The sequence below is a fragment of the Dryobates pubescens genome, chromosome 5, assembly GCF_014839835.1.
Source record: "Dryobates pubescens isolate bDryPub1 chromosome 5, bDryPub1.pri, whole genome shotgun sequence".
NCBI classification, from domain to species: domain Eukaryota; kingdom Metazoa; phylum Chordata; class Aves; order Piciformes; family Picidae; genus Dryobates; species Dryobates pubescens.
The window spans coordinates 5,726,541-5,742,283 of NC_071616.1; the positions used below are offsets into that span (position 1 = coordinate 5,726,541).

Here is a 15,743-nt window from a genome sequence, read left to right on the forward strand (position 1 = left end):
TCTGGAGGTCCTTTCCAACCCAGACCATTCTATGACTGTATGACCTGCAAGTGTGCTGTGCACTTCTAGCTGTGTTGCTGGTTCCTTGTCCTTGCCTTTTAAAAGGTGCTTGTAAAGAAGGGAAGAGTCTGGTAAACAATCAGTTCCTGACAGGAGGCCAGATCAGTCTCAGTCATATCCACTCAGGGACTGAAGAGAGCTTAGTATCTTCAAGAAAGATAATCAGCTGCTTTGCCTCTTTGCAGCATGCCATGAGGGCAGGAGAAGGCTTTTGTTTCCCTTTCCAAATGTTTTGTATGTGAACTATGACATGCAGGCTCCACCCCAAGAAGAAATCAAAATAATAACATCAGGTTGAAGTTGGAATAGAATGGAATGGAATGGAATTAACCAGGTTGGAAAAGACCTTTGAGATCATCGTGCCCAACCTATCATCCAACACTATCTAATCAATTAAACCATGGCACCAAGCACCCCATCCAGTCTCTTCCTAAACACCTCCAGTGATGGTGACTCCACCACCTCCCTGGGCAGCACATTCCAATGGCCAATCACTCTTTCCATGAAGAACCCCTTCCTAACATCCAGCCTAAACCTCCCCTGGCACAGCCTGAGACTGTGTCCTCTTGTTCTGGTGCTGGTTGCCTGGGAGAAGAGACCAACCCCCACCTGGCTACAGCCTCCCTTCAGGTAGTTGTAGAGAGCAATAAGGTCACCCCTGAGCCTCCTTTTCTCCAGGCTAAACAATCCCAGCTCTCTCAGCCTCTCCTCACAGGGCTGTGCTCCACCCCCCCACCCCCTCCAGCTTTGTTGCCCTTCTCTGGGCACCTTCCAGCAAGTCAAACTGCATTAACTTTGCCTTTGCTGTGGTTCACAAATATGCAGATTGTCTCAAGTGCTGTAACATGGTCATGTGCTCAAAGGCAGCAGACAGACTATTTTTTAAAAGGCAATGTAAGTGTTGGTCATAACCAAGGGGAAATTGCATTAAAGGGTATTTTATACACCTTCATCAACCTTCAATCAGAAAAGCACCTCAGCTTTAATGCCTCCTCTGGTAGAGTCACAAGGGCAAAGTTATCACAGTGTCACCAAGGTTGGAAGAGACCTCAAAGATCATCAAGTCCAACCTGTCGCCACAGACCTCATGACTAAACCATGGCACCAAGGGCCACGTCCAATCCCCTCTTGAACACCTCCAGGGATGGTGACTCCACCACCTCCCTGGGCAGCACATTCCAATGGCCAACAACTCTCTCAGGGAAGAACTTTCTCCTCACCTCCAGCCTCAGCTCCTCTAAAGAAACATTCTTAGGCAGTATCTGCATTCCAAACACTACAGCCTTCTGCTGATGATGGTGCAGAGAAGCAGCCAAGTCAATTGGAAGCTATAAAAAAGAGCCCAAATCAATTTAATCTCTCCTTTATAACCTAGGCTGAGAACAGCCAAAACCAAAATAAAAGCAAATGTGGTTTACTACATTAAAGAGCTAAGCAAAAAGAAGTTGCTCTGATTGCCTTATGCTGCTTTTTCTGTTTGTTTTAGTAGCCCTGGACTGAGGAATCGTCTAGCACTGGCCCCATCTTTCTTTGGGTTCCCCATGGTCACACTGTGCTCATCTGGACTGCTCTCATGTGGTAGTCATGTCCTCATGTATCAGGACCAGCTGCACACCGTAGGGGCAGCAGCTTTTATTGCTACGTGCAGAACAGGCACAAAGACAGCTCCTGCCAAGCAGAGATTCAAGAGCCTGCATTTTCCTCAGTTGTAACAGTCTGACTTAAAGCACAGACAAAAACAGAATAGAATAGAATAGAATAGAATAGAATAGAATAGAATAGAATAGAATAGAATAGAATAGAATAGAATAGAATAGAACAGAGCAGAGCAGGTTGGAAGAGACCTTTGAGGTCATTGAGTCCAACCTATCATCCAACACCATCAACTAAACCGTGGCACCAAGTGCCATATCCAATCCCCTCTTAAACACCTCCAGTGATGGTGATACCACCACCTCCCTGGGCAGTGCATACCAATGGGCAATCACTTTCTCTATGAAGCATTTCTTCCTAACATCCAGCCTAAACCTCCCCTGGCACAGCTTGAGACTGTGTCCTCTTGTTCTGGTGCTGGTTGGCTGGGAGAAGAGACCAACCCCCACCTGGCTACACCCTCCCTTCAGGTAGTTGTAGACAGCAATAAGGTCTGCCCTGAGCCTCCTCTTCTCCAGGCTAAGCAACCCCAGCTCCCTCAGCCTCTCCTCACAGGGCTGTGCTCCAAACCTCAATGCTCTTTGCATCCCCCCTTCCCCATACTGGAGGAATACAGAATAGTGTCTGGGGGAGAGGGGAAGTCTGTCAGGCCAGGGGAGAGGCATCTCAGCTCTTGGTTCTGTCATAGCTCAGAAGAATAAAACACAGCCTTCTGGTAGGGTATGTAATTAATCTGGAGTCTTGTGCATTCCTGTGCTGAAGTTAATTGCAGCTCTAGTTCAGGACCCTCAACCCATGGCCTATCCACCCAGATTTTTGCCCCTGAAGTTCTGCTTGAACCCGATGGATGTTTTTAACAGAGCTGAGGGCTCTTCATGTGTTGCTCTCCTTGCTCAGGGGGTCTGCTACATGAGTCTTAGCAGGTGCAGCTTTGTTGCCCTTCTCTGGACGTGTTCCAGCAACTCAACATCTTTCCTAAACTTAGCTAACCTGCATGTCCCTTTTGTTCCAGAGTTGGCTTCTTCTGTCCCCATCTCACTAAACACTTACTCAAAAACTAGCCTTGAACATATTGGTACTTGGTTGCTCCTCTGGATGCAACTCAGCAGCTCACCTCTTGTGTTTGAGGGGCAGGTGTGAGAGCATAGGGATGAGAGCATAAGGTGAGAGTCTGCTCTGCCTAAGAGATCAGCCTGCCTTTACCATCTTATTTCCTAGCCACGTGTGTCAGGTTACTGACCTGCTGAGAGGCTGGATGCAGTTTCCTTGGTATTTTTCCAGCCCATACATTAGTTGCAGCCAGAAAAGGCTGTGCAGCAAGACACTGTGTCCTCTTTCTCATTTGTGAGAGGCACCTGCCTGCAAAAGACTCAGTATCACAGTATGACAGTATCACCAATGTTGGAAGAGACCTCAAAGAGCATCGAGTCCAACCTGTCACCACAGACCTCATGACTAGACCATGGCACCAAGTGCCACGTCCAATCCCCTCTTGAACACCTCCAGGGATGGTGACTCCACCACCTCCCTGGGCAGCACATTCCAATGACAAATGACTCTCTCAGTGAACAACTTTCTCCTCACCTCCAGCCTAAACTTCCCCTGGTGCAGCTTGAGACTGTGTCCTCTTGTTCTGGTGCTGGTTGCTAGAGAGAAGAGACCAACCCCTTCCTGGCTACAACCACCTTTCAGGTAGTGGTAGAGAGCAATGAGGTCTCCCCTGAGCCTCCTCTTCTCCAGGCTAAACAACCCCAGCTCCCTCAGCCTCTCCACACAGGGCTGTGCTCAAGGCCTCTCCCCAGCCTTGTTGCCCTTCTCTGGACATGTTCAAGTGTCTCAATGTCCTTCTTAAACTGAGGGGCCCAGAACTGGACACAGGACTCAAGGTGTGGCCTAACCAATGCAGAACACAGGGGCACAATGACTTCCCTGCTCCTGCTGGCCACACTATTCCTGATGCAGGCCAGGAGGCCATTGGCCTTCTTGGCCACCTGGGCACACTGCTGGCTCATGTTCAGCCAGCTGTCAAACAGTATCCCAAGGTCCTTTTCTGTCTGGCAGCTCTCCAGCCACTCTGACCCCAGCCTGTAGCTCTGCATGGAGTTGCTGTGGCCAAAGTGCAGCACCTGGCACTTGGACTTGTTGAATGCCATCCTGTTGGACTCTGTCCATCTGTCCAGTTGGTCGAGGTCCCTCTGCAGAGCCCTTCAACCCTCTAACTGACCAACATCTGCTCCTAACTTGGTGTCATCTGCAAATTTGCTGATGACTGACTCAATCCCCTCATCCAGATCATCAGTGAAGGTATTAAAGAGGATGGGGCCCAGCACTGATCCCTGGGGGCACACCACTGGTGACTGGCCTCCAGCTGGCTGTGGCACCATTCACCACCACTCTCTGGGCTTGGCCCTCCAGCCAGTTCCCAATCCAGCACAGAGTGTTGCTGTCCAAGCCACGGGCTGACAGCTTAGACAGCAGTTTGCTGTGGGGGAAACTGCTCTGAGGTGCTCCTTGCAGGGGAATTGGGAGCAGGGATATTTTTACTTATTTATTTTTTTTACTTCAGTTTTCCTTCAGTGTTTAAAAAGAGAGCAAGAGCAAGCAGTGCATAGCTGGGTTTCTCTGGTTTAATATACAAAATAAGCATTATTTTCAACATCTTTTTTAAATGAGGAGAAAAATCCTTCCCAGATCTCGCTCCTTCAGTAGACACATCTAGATCTTTAAGTCCTTAATTCCACCAAAACCAGGAAAACAATCTTTCTCCCCTCAGCTTCAGCAGCTGTTTCACTGACTTCTCCTTCCCCTTGAGCAGAGCAGTTTCACTGGAACATCTTCCTTCTGTCCTGCCATGTATTTCCTGTCCAACCTTCAGGAATAGCCAGGGCTTAATAAGACTTAGAAAGTATGCACAGTGCTGTGAAGTTGGGCACAGCAGTAACAGGCAAGAAGGGTCACAGCTGGGCCCCAGCCAGGCTGAAACAGGGTGCAGCTCAGTAGCAACTGATTTTCCACGTTGGGGAATGAGTGATATCCAGTGAATGAGTGATAACCAACACCTGTTTTTCCTTGCAGCACATGGAAAGAAAGAAGTCCTGGGGAGTGCTTGAGGACTGCATTCAGTGCTCCCCAGCCATTGTGGAAATTCCTAGAAGAAACTAAAGGAAGGACATCTCACCCTGTTCCCCAGGTTAAAGTGTCCCTTAAGAATCAGGAAAATGTCCAGTCTTGCTCCCTGGTGTACGTGCAGCTCTGGAAGGAGTGAAGACTTCAAACCACTGGTACAAAGTTTACGAACTCGGTGCTGTTCCTCACTAACTGTAAGTCCTAAACATATTCTGAAGTGATGTTGCTGATGCTGGGTTCTGTGGGGAAGATGCACATTTTCCTTGTGACCAGAGCTCGGTGTTCCACGTGGGCAAGGTCATTTTTTCTGCGGATTGGTGACTCTCCGGAGACCTTTCAATCGACTCAGCAGTTCTGTAATGAAGTCCTGCAATGAGAACGAGTTGTCATGTTAATTCCAGTGCTCCTGAGCCCTGGGAGTACTGTGGTGCTTGCATTATTCTCACATTCACCCTGGTGTCGAGGCAGAAACCAGAACTTTGACATGTGTTCAGCAGAACTATCTTTTAGCCTAGGAAAGGAGACCTTCTGATGGATGAGAAGGGTTGAAAAGCCTCTTTACTTCCCTTCCCCTGTCTCCCTCTGGAGCAGGCATGTTTATTTTCTCCCCAGGAGCCAGCCTGGCCCTCTTCATCCCAGATATCTGGGATTTTTTCACTTTGAGATGACCTCAGGATGCTGTTGTCCTCTGTTAGGTTCCACTGCTTCCTGTTGCCACCGTAACCTCCTGCCCATTTCTGCTGCCCTTCCAATCTAGGGCACAGCAAGCTGTCCCTCTTGTTCAACCTGTACAGCTCCATGTTGTGGATTGCAAACCAGCTCAGAGCTCTGCCAATTTGACAAGGAAGTGGCTGGCAGAAGAGAGGTGGAGCAAAACACACATAGGACTAATGATAACCTGGAGCAGGGGTTGAGGACAGGCAGAAGAGATAGACGAGCAGTTAATGGAGATAAACTGCAACTACTTTGCTGACACAGCCCAGGACTATGAACTAAACTGGACCATCTGGTTATTCCAAGCAGGAGTCAATGTGACTAGTGCAAACTTCACCCTCTGCATGACAAGTAACACCACCATGGAGGAGTGTGCAGCCTTTCTTCACTTGACAAGACAGCTACATGTCCTTGTAATTAGGCAAGGTTCTGGAAGTATTGGAGCTCGTTACATTTTGTGCTGTGTGGAAGCTTCCTCACTTGGGTGGTCAGAGGCTGCCTGCCACAGCATGCTCTGGAAGTAAATGCCTAGGCTCACACACACCACACAGAATCACAGAAACATGCAGGTTGGAAAAGCCCCTCTGGATCAAGTCCAACTGAGAACCCTACTCTACAAGGTTCAGCCCTAAGCCATGCACCACATTTAAATGACCTTTAAACACATCCTTTGCAGTTAGTCCCTTTGGAGGAAACCAGTTTGTTTCCTGCTTTCTGCAGAGAGGCTGCTGTGGTCTTTCAAGGGGACTGCATTCCAGATCACCAGGGTGAAAGCACTCATTTTTGCCAGTGGGGCAGCAGTATCTGCAGTTGGCAATACCATGCTGTCTGCAAGACACTCATGAATCAGTAGGGTGATCAAGATGTGGCTCATGAATCAGTAGAGCAAACTCTTTTCAGTTATATCTCTGAGAATGTGAGGTTCTTACCTAAGATCTGAAATTCAAACACTCTGAAAACTGTTTCCCTCCTGCCAGCCCTGTCTGCTGAAGCCCTGCTAGGAGACTCTCTGTAATGATTGTTAAAATGAGTTGGATTTCAATGATAGCTTGCATCCAGCTCATTTTCTGGGTGCTTGTCACTGTACAGCCACATAGGCTTGACAAGATGTGAGGACTGATGAAAGCACAACATTCACAGGCAATGCAGGTGACTGAAGAAGTGATGAGGAGACCCCATTTGCCCAGGCATGCAGTGCAGTGCAGGCAGTTGCTGTGTGTGGTGGATGCACCACCCTGCAAAGTGTTGGACTCCACTCCTTTGGACATTACAGAATCACAGAATCACCAAGGTTGGAAGAGACCTCAAAGATCATCAAGTCCAACCTGTCACCACAGACCTCATGACTAAACCATGGCACCAAGTGCCAGGTCCAATCCCCTCTTGAACACCTCCAAGGATAGTTACTCCACCACCTCCCTGGGCAGCCTATTCCAATGGCTAACAACTCTCTCAGTGAAGAACTTTCTCCTCACCTCCAGCCTAAACTTCCCCTGCATTGTGACAGCTTGTGGGATCTCTTACATACATACATACATAGAATAGACCAGGTTGGAAGAGACCTTCAAGATCATCATGTCCAACCTATCAACCAATCCAACACCACCTAAACAACCAAACCATGGCACCAAGCACCCCATCAAGTCTCCTCCTGAACACCTCCAATGATGGTGACTCCACCACCTCCCCAGGCAGCCCATTCCAATGGGCAATCACTCTCTCTGTATAGAACTTCCTAACATCCAACCTAAACCTCCCCTGGCGCAGCCTGAGACTGTGTCCTCTTGTTCTGGTACTCTTGAACTCTCCAACTCAAAACCAGTACTTGTAAAGTTCACAAGGGATAAAAAAAACCCAAACATGTGTAAAACTAACTGATGTGGCCACTGCTCAACAGTTATCTGCCCAATCAAATCTGAGGGCCATCCTACATTCTTGCCACTCATAACACTAGAGTGGTTTGAGCCACGAATGTGTTTAGTTAACGATGTACAAAATGGTTTGGGAGCTGTATCACTGCCTGGGGCTGGGGCTTTCCTGGTCAATTTAGGATGTCCAAAATGAGCTTTCCTTGGTTGCAAAGCATAAATCCTTATTTGCTCCCCTGCTCTGCCTTCAGCTCACCCATGCAGGTTTCCACAGAGGGGCAAACACCTCCCACTGGGAATGCAACACATCTGCAACATCATGTTAGGCACAGTAACGTCTTGGCTGTTCAACCAAGTAGCGAGAGAGAGACACTCTTACAGCACAGATCTCTACTGATGAGGCTTCTCTCACCTCTGTTGGGCTGGAGCACTCGTGGAGGATTTCCTGAAAAACAAAGGGGGAGTCATTTTAGTATTTCTGAGCTGACCTGGTCTGCCCTCCCTGTGATCCTACTGCATCTGACAGGCTAAGGGACAGGGATGCATTGTGCACACTCTATACACAGATTCTGTACCCCACACACCACTAGTTCTCTTTATGAAGCAAGTCCCTAACTTAAAGTCACCAAGTCCCTCTATCTGACCTGTAGTTTTAACTTCTGTTCTTCATTAGGGACCTCCAGGAGATCTTCAAGATCAATTTGTGGTTCAGGAGCTGCTTCCTCTGTTTCCTCTCTTAGCTAAAACAAACAAACAAATAGATAACCAAGGCACAGTTAATAAACATTCAAACTTCCAGGAACTCTAGAGGCCATCTTTAAAGCAATGAGTAGCTGAGAAAGCAGTGGTTAGAAAAAAATCTATGCTGCAAAGTTACCATCTCAGAATAAGGAGGTTCTCAGAAAGAGGGCATGGATTGCAGCCCCTCTGCTGTGTCTGCTACAGCCACACATCCTGAGGCCCACATTCTTCATCTTTTCACAGTATCACAGTATAACTAAGGCTGGAAGAGACCCCAAGGATCAAGTCCAACCTGTTCCAACAGATCTCACAACTAGACCATGGCACCAAGTGCCATGTCCAATCTCCCCTTGAACACCTCCAGGGACGGCAACTCCACCACCTCCCTGGGCAGCACATCCCAATGCCGAACGACTCGCTCAGTGAAGAACTTTTTCCTCACCTCGAGTCTAAACCTCCCCTGGCACAGCTTGAGACTGTGTCCCCTTGTTCTGGTGCTGGTTGCCTGGGAGAAGAGACCAACCCCCTCCTGTCTACAACCACCTTTCAGGTAGTTGTAGAGGGCAATGAGGTCGCCTCTGATCCTTCTCTTCTCCAGGCTAAACAATCCCAGCTCCCTCAGCCTCTCCTCACAGGGCTGTGCTCAAGGCCTCTCCCCAGCCTTGTTGCCCTTCTCTGGACACGTTCAAGTGTCTCGATGTCCTTCTGAAACTGAGGGGCCCAGAACTGGACACAGGACTCAAGGTGTGGCCTAACCAATGCAGAGTCCAGGGGCACAATGACTTCCCTGCTCCTGCTGGCCACACTATTCCTAATACAGGCCAGGATGCCATTGGCCTTCTTGGCCACCTGGGCACACCTCTGGCTCATGTTTAGGTGGGTGTCAATCAGCACCCCCAGGTCCCTCTCTGTTTGGCAGTTCTCCAGCCACTCTGACCCCAGCCTGTAGCTCTGCGTGGGGTTGCCGTGGCCAAAGTGCAGCACCTGGCACTTGGATTTGTTGAATGCCATCCTGTTGGACTCTGCCCATCTGTCCAGTCGGTCGAGGTCCCTCTGCAGAGCCTTTCTACCCTCTAACAGATCAACATCTGCTCCCAACTTGGTGTCATCTGCAAACTTGCTGATGACTGACTCAACCCCCTCATCCAGATCATCAATGATATGCCATAAAAGTAGCCCCATGATCAAAGGAACCAAAGTTCCTCCGCTGGCACCATTCCCTGAGCCACTTGTTGATGGTGTGGGTTCTCCCGTTCCTCTCAGTGTACTCCCCTGCCACTGAGGGAACTGAGCAGAACACCACTTGTGCGCCTGCCCCATCAATCAATTGTCCAAGGGCCCTGAACTCCTTCTTAATTGCCCTGGTGCCCTTCCTGTCGATCTCATCACTCCCAGCCTGTATTACCAGTAGAGGGTAATAGTCAGAGGGACTGATGAGCTTGGGGATTCCCCTTGCAATGTCCCTTACCTGCGCCCCAGGTAGAGAGCAGACCTCCCTGTGGGATGGGTCAGGACGACATATGGGTCCCTCAGTACCCCCCAGGAGAGAGTCCCCAGCGACTATCCCCACCTTATCACTTGATAGCACTGCTCAGGGATCATCATGCCTCCTGGAAAGACCTCCTCAGGAATATCCAGCTGTGACTGCTGACTGCAGCACAGTGTGAGCCAGCCCCGGACAGCCCTCAGCCACGGAGAGTGTGCACAAGTGTTCACCAAACAAATCCACTGGGGCTGTGTCTCAGAGGCACAACTGATGAAAGGAGACTGGGGGCTTTTAGGCTAAGTGCATCCAGAGTCTCCTTGGTATTTATCCTAAGGCTTCTTGCAGCAATGGAGAGTAAAGCAACGATGCTTTTGGAGGGCCTAATAATACTTTGCCAGCTTTGTCTGGCAGACACGACTGGGATGTAACAGTCTCCTTTCATGGAAGAGGGACCCCAGGCTTTGGTGATTGCAGTAATCATCTTGTAATGTGTGGGGGTGTCAGCTGGGAATGTTTGTACACTTGATCACAGACACATTTTAGCTCCACATGTCTCTACAAGACTGGGAGGAAAGCAGGCTGTGGTTTCCAGCACATCTCCAAAGGGAATTTGTGACGAGACAGCACCAGTGGTGCTTGAACACAGTAAACAGCACAGTACCTGCTTGCTGGGTAGCCTTTATGGATGTGAGTGTAAAACATTAAACAAGTTTCTTTTCTTCCTGTAAGTATTATCATAAAGAATAAAGATTTTTATGATAATACTTACAGGAAGAAAAGAAACTTGTCCTGGGCAGTCCCTGATACCAAGCCAGAGAGGAAGCAGAAAACCTTTGTTTAGCTTTGTTACACAGCTGGCTTCACAGTAAGTAATAAGAGAGAGTTAAATACCTTGCACTGTGACCCACACAGCATTTCTTAGAAGTAATAGTTTCCATGTGACTGCTCAGACAACAGCCTGGCTTTGTCTCTGGCTAAAAAGATCAATAGGTCAGGAGGGCAAGACAGGGCAGAAATACCTGATGGCTCTCTGAGCTCAGTGTGGATGGTGTCCTGCTTCCACGTGCAGGGAATCATCTGGGGGGGGGATCAAAATTGTCTCCCCAGTCTTAGTTCTGTTGTAAAAAAACCTCCTGGCAGTAGAATCACAGAATTGTCAGGGTTGGAACGGACTTCAAGGATCAGCTAGTTCCAAACGCCCCCTGCCATGGGCAGGGACACCTCACACCTCAGGTTGCTCAGAGCCACATCCAGCCTGGCCTTAAAAACCTCCAGGGATGAGGCTTCCACCACCTCCCTGGGCAACCTGTGCCAGTCTCTCACCACCCTCATGGTGGAAGAACTTCTTCCTAACATCCAATCTGAATCTACCCATTTCTCTTTTTGTTCTACTCCCCCTAGTCCTATCACTCCCTGACACCCTAAAAAGTCCCTCCCCAGCTTTCTTGTAGCCCCTTTAAGATACTGGAAGGCCACAATTAGGTCTCCTCAGAGCCTTCTCTTCTCCAGACTGAACAGCCCCAGTCTATCCTCACAGGAGAGGTGCTCCAGCCCTCTGCTCATCCTCGTGGCCCTTCTCTGGACATGTTCCAGCACCACTAGATCTTTCCTGTGATAGGGGCTCCAGAACTGGACACAGTACTCCAGGTGGGGTCTCACCAGAGCAGAGTAGAGGGGGAGTAGCATAGCATTCAGATTATCTGTGTCAGGAGGCAATGTTTGACCTAACCTTGCTGGCATTTGAATCTGCAACGCTGTTCATTCTCACTCTGTCACACAGATTTCTGGAGGAACATTGCACTGCCAAGGGCAGGTGGAGTGAAGGAAGAAGGTGACAAAGAGACAGTGTGATGGAAATAGAGGGATCCAAGGAAATCCAGACTAGCAGGACTAACTACTTGCCACAATCCACAAAGGAGATCAGGAGGACCTGCTGGACACCTGCAAGTAATATATTGTGACACATGTATTTATTTTGTAAGATTCTATGTCAGCCCCTGTTGTATCCTATTAGCAGTCTCTGACCTGGCACAGCATCATGTTGTGCATTTCCTGGTAGCAAATGTCTTTGGTTGGCCCAAATACTCCAGGAAGTTGGGAAACCTGTTGTGCTGCCGAGGTGCTAGCAAAGGCAATCCACTGGCAATCTGATTCTGTAAGGGCATGGCTGGATTCCTCACTTCTGTCTGCTAGGACTTTGTAGTAGGGTAAAATGTTTCCCCTTTGGGCAGCCACCCTGATGGCAGTAAATCTCAGAAAATCAGAAATGATAACATTAACCTGGTTTGTGTTTGTGACACCTTTACAAGTGTACATCCACAGACTTGGGCAAGTAAGAGTAGAACACAGGGATGCTCATCTTGGGTCACATCACTGATCAGGTGAACCGCCTGGTGGATGTGGTCCACCTGGACCTCAGCAAGGCCTTTGACACCATCCCCCATAGCAAACTCCTGGCTAAGCTGTCAGCCCATGGCTTGGATGGGAGCACACTGCAATGGGTTAGGAACTGGCTGGAGGGCCGAGCCCAGAGAGTGGTGGTGAATGGTGCCACATCCAGCTGGCAGCCAGGCACTAGTGGTGTCCCCCAGGGATCAGTGCTGGGCCCCAGGCTCTTTAACATCTTTATTGATGATCTGGATGAGGACAATGAATCCATCATCAGTAAATTTGCAGATGACACCAAGCTGGGGGCAGGAGTTGATCTGCTGGAGGGTAGAGAGGCTCTGCAGAGGGACCTCGACAGGCTGGACAGATGGGCAGAGTCCAAGGGCATGAGACTGAACACATCCAAGTGCCAGGTTCTGCACATTGGCCACAGCAACCCCATGCAGTGCTACAGGCTGGGGTCAGAGTGGCTGGAGAGCAGCCAGGCAGAGAGGGACCTGGGGGTACTGGTCGATGGTAGGCTGAACATGAGCCTGCAGTGTGCCCAGGCAGCCAAGAGGGCCAATGGTATCCTGGCCTGGATCAGGAACAGTATGGCCAGCAGGAGCAGGGAGGTCATTCTGCCCCTGTGTGCTGCACTGGTTAGGCCACACCTTGAGTCCTGTGTCCAGTTCTGGGCCCCTCAGTTTAGGAAGGAGGTTGACTTGCTGGAACGAGTCCAGAGAAGGGCAACAAAGTTGGTGAGGGGTTTGGAACACAGCCCTGTGAGGAGAGGTTGAGGGAGCTGGGGTTGCTTAGCCTGGAGAAAAGGAGGCTCAGGGGTGACCTTATCACTCACTACAACTACCTGAAGGGAGGTTGTAGACAGACAGATGTTGGTCTCTTCTCCCAGGCAGCCAGTACCAGAACAAGAGGATACAGTCTCAGGCTGTGCCAGGGGAGGTTTAAGTTGGATGTTAGGAAGAAGTTCTATACAGAGAGAGTAATTGCCCATTGGAATGGGCTGCCTGGGGAGGTGGTGGAGTCACCATCACTGGAGGTGTTCAGGAGGAGACTTGATGGGGTGCTTGGTGCCATGGGTTAGTAGTTTAGGTGGGTTGGATTGGTTGATGGGTTGGACACGATGATCTTGAAGGTCTCTTCCAACCTGGTCTATTCTATTCTATTCTCCCATGGTGCTGCAGGTACCATGTGTTTTTCACCTATCTCAAAAAAACCCCATCAAACCATCCCTTTAAAGCAGCAATGATTGCCCACAGGGCAAGATGTTCTGTTACTCAAAGCAGCAGCCATTCCCCTTGCTCATCTCTGCCAAATCTCTACAGTCAGGCTAAGGACTCTGAACTGGGCTAACAAGTCCCTTAAACATCAGTGTGGCACCACTGCTGCTGTTCTGCTGAACAGCCTTCACTCACCAGCACCAGCACTTTGCAGACACTCTGAGTTTTGCCTGCCTGGATAGGGCTAGCAATAATATCTGCTCCTATGTTCACTGCATGATGTTTCATAATGCATTATACCACAAGGCCTGAGATACAGCTGAGAATTTATTACTGTCACTTTATAAACTGTAGAAAACAACTGGAAGCTCACCAGTAGGGCTTGAAGAGATGATGAGCTTTCATCCTTTGCCATTTTCACTAAACAAGCTATAGAATTGTTTGGGAAGTCTGAGAATGTTGATTAACAGAACAGGAGCAGTGCTATACCCATCTTCAGGGGAGCCACACATTTGTAACAGAAGGAGGGACATTCTTCTCCATATTTGCTTTCTGCTGTGTGACCTTTGCATAAACTAAACCAGCAATGAACTATTTTCTCTCCCAATATGTCTTGAGAATCACAGAGTATTAGGGGTTGAAAGGGACCCTGAAATATCATCCAGCCCAATCTCCCTGCCAGAGCAGTATCACCTAAAGCAGGTCACACAGGAACATATCCTGGTGGGGTTTGAATGTCTCCAGTGCAGGAGCTGCCACAGCCTCTCTGTGCAGCCTGTTCCAGTGCTCTGTCACCCTCACAGTGAAAACGTTTTTACTGATGTTCACATGGAAGCTCCTACGCTCCAGCTTGCACCCATTGCCCCTTGTCGTTGTGCATCACTGAGCAGAGCCTGGCTCCATCCTCCCAACACTCCCCCTTCACAGAATCACACAGTATCACAGAATCACCAAGGTTGGAAGAGACCTCAAAGATCATCAAGTCCAACCTGTCACCACAGACCTCATGACTAAACATGGATGAGGTCACTCCTCAGGCTCCTCCAAGCTAAAGAGACTCAGCTCCCTCAGCCTGGGGTTTAAGACCATGATGTACAATGTCAGAAATCCATTCACCTTCTCCTGCAGCACACTCCAAAGGTATTATCTCCAGCAGAGAAAAGCACTATCCCTTCTGAAAGCTCCCAAGGGAAGTGCCAGCCATCTAAGCACAAAATATGAATAGAAATGACACTAGCCAGGTTAAATTGTCAGTGTACCCAGCCAGTGCTAGTAGTTGACTTAAATGTCACACCACCCTGAAGGAAAAATATGATACACCCTGCAACAGGTCAAGCAAAGATTGGTAGCATCCAGGTGCTGGACCTGGGCACTCTTAGGTCTTAGTGGGACAGCTCTCAGGCAGGAAGAACTTAGGAGGAGCTGTTGGTGGTGTGCAAAGGGAATCTCAGGCAACGAAGACAGCTGTGGGGATCTGTGAAGATGAAGGCATAGGATCTCTACCTGTGATCATGGTTTAGTTTTTTCCTTCTTCCCATGCTGCTAGTAGTGTCTCCAGACCCTGGAGCCACAGAAACAGCGTTATCTGGAGCAACTCATTCCAAGAGCAGCTGCAGCTACGCTGTTGTGACTGAAAGGAACAAGGATACACGGATAGCTCTTGCCCAGATAGCTGCTTGCAGCAAAGCCCATCACCACACGAGGCTCAGCAACAAGAAAGCATCCCAGCTTTGTACCTCTCTAGGTTCTGCTACTAACCTGAACAAGAGCTACACCCACCCCAGCAGGTGCAAGACCAAGCAGTTTAAACCTAGTTTGGTGATATTGGTGCAAACTTCTCTGACTTGCAAACACAGCAGTCAGGCACGGTGCTCTAGCAGGTGGCAATAAGACACCTGGTGAAGACTGAAGATGGGAAGCTATCTCCAGCAGGGCAGAGCAAACAAACTGCTGTGCCAGCACATGGGGCATCTAGTCCCATTCACCTGATATGAGAGGGGCTGGTTGCCCCCAGCCACTCACCCGGCACTGGTAGAGCTCCTGCAGCTGGGAGTTGATCCATTCCTCCAGGTCCAGCCAGCGCTGCAGGTCCTTGCGGTTGTACTTGATGGTGAGCTTGCCCAGCTTCCTGTGTGAGGATTCCTCCCCAGGTTTCTCTGGTGTCTGGAAAGTCACCCGGGGCAGTGCACTGGGGTTGCTGGCCATGCTCGCTGCCTCCTCCTCCGACAGCTGCGACTGCCCTTCCCGTGGGCTCCCCGACTCCTTCTCTCTGTCTGCTTTAAGCAAGGCCTCTCTGTGGCTGCCAGCACAAGCTACTGGCGGGTGCCAAGGGCGGGCAGCATTGGTGAGCCCGGGGGAGAGAGCCCGCAGGCAGGGCAGCAGCCAGGCTCTGCAGGCAGAGTTACAGCGGCAGATTCTTGGGTTTCACCATGGGCTGTGCTGACGGGAGCAGGGAGGCAGGCAGAGGAGTTGTTGTAATAACATCTG

The 15,743-nt window shown here is 49.6% G+C and overlaps 1 protein-coding gene across 1 annotated transcript; it reads right to left on the minus strand.

Annotated features, from left to right (window-relative positions):
- Nucleotides 1-5,124: 5,124 nt before the first annotated feature.
- PPP1R14D (protein phosphatase 1 regulatory inhibitor subunit 14D) lies at nt 5,125-15,531 on the minus strand. The gene is made up of 4 exons (XM_009910757.2): nt 15,279-15,531; nt 8,066-8,161; nt 7,834-7,866; nt 5,125-5,206 (listed from the first exon to the last, which is right to left on the minus strand). Exons 1-4 carry the CDS (start codon nt 15,459-15,461, stop codon nt 5,138-5,140), a joined length of 381 nt encoding a protein of 126 aa, XP_009909059.1. The 5' UTR covers nt 15,462-15,531; the 3' UTR covers nt 5,125-5,137.
- Nucleotides 15,532-15,743: the final 212 nt, after the last annotated feature.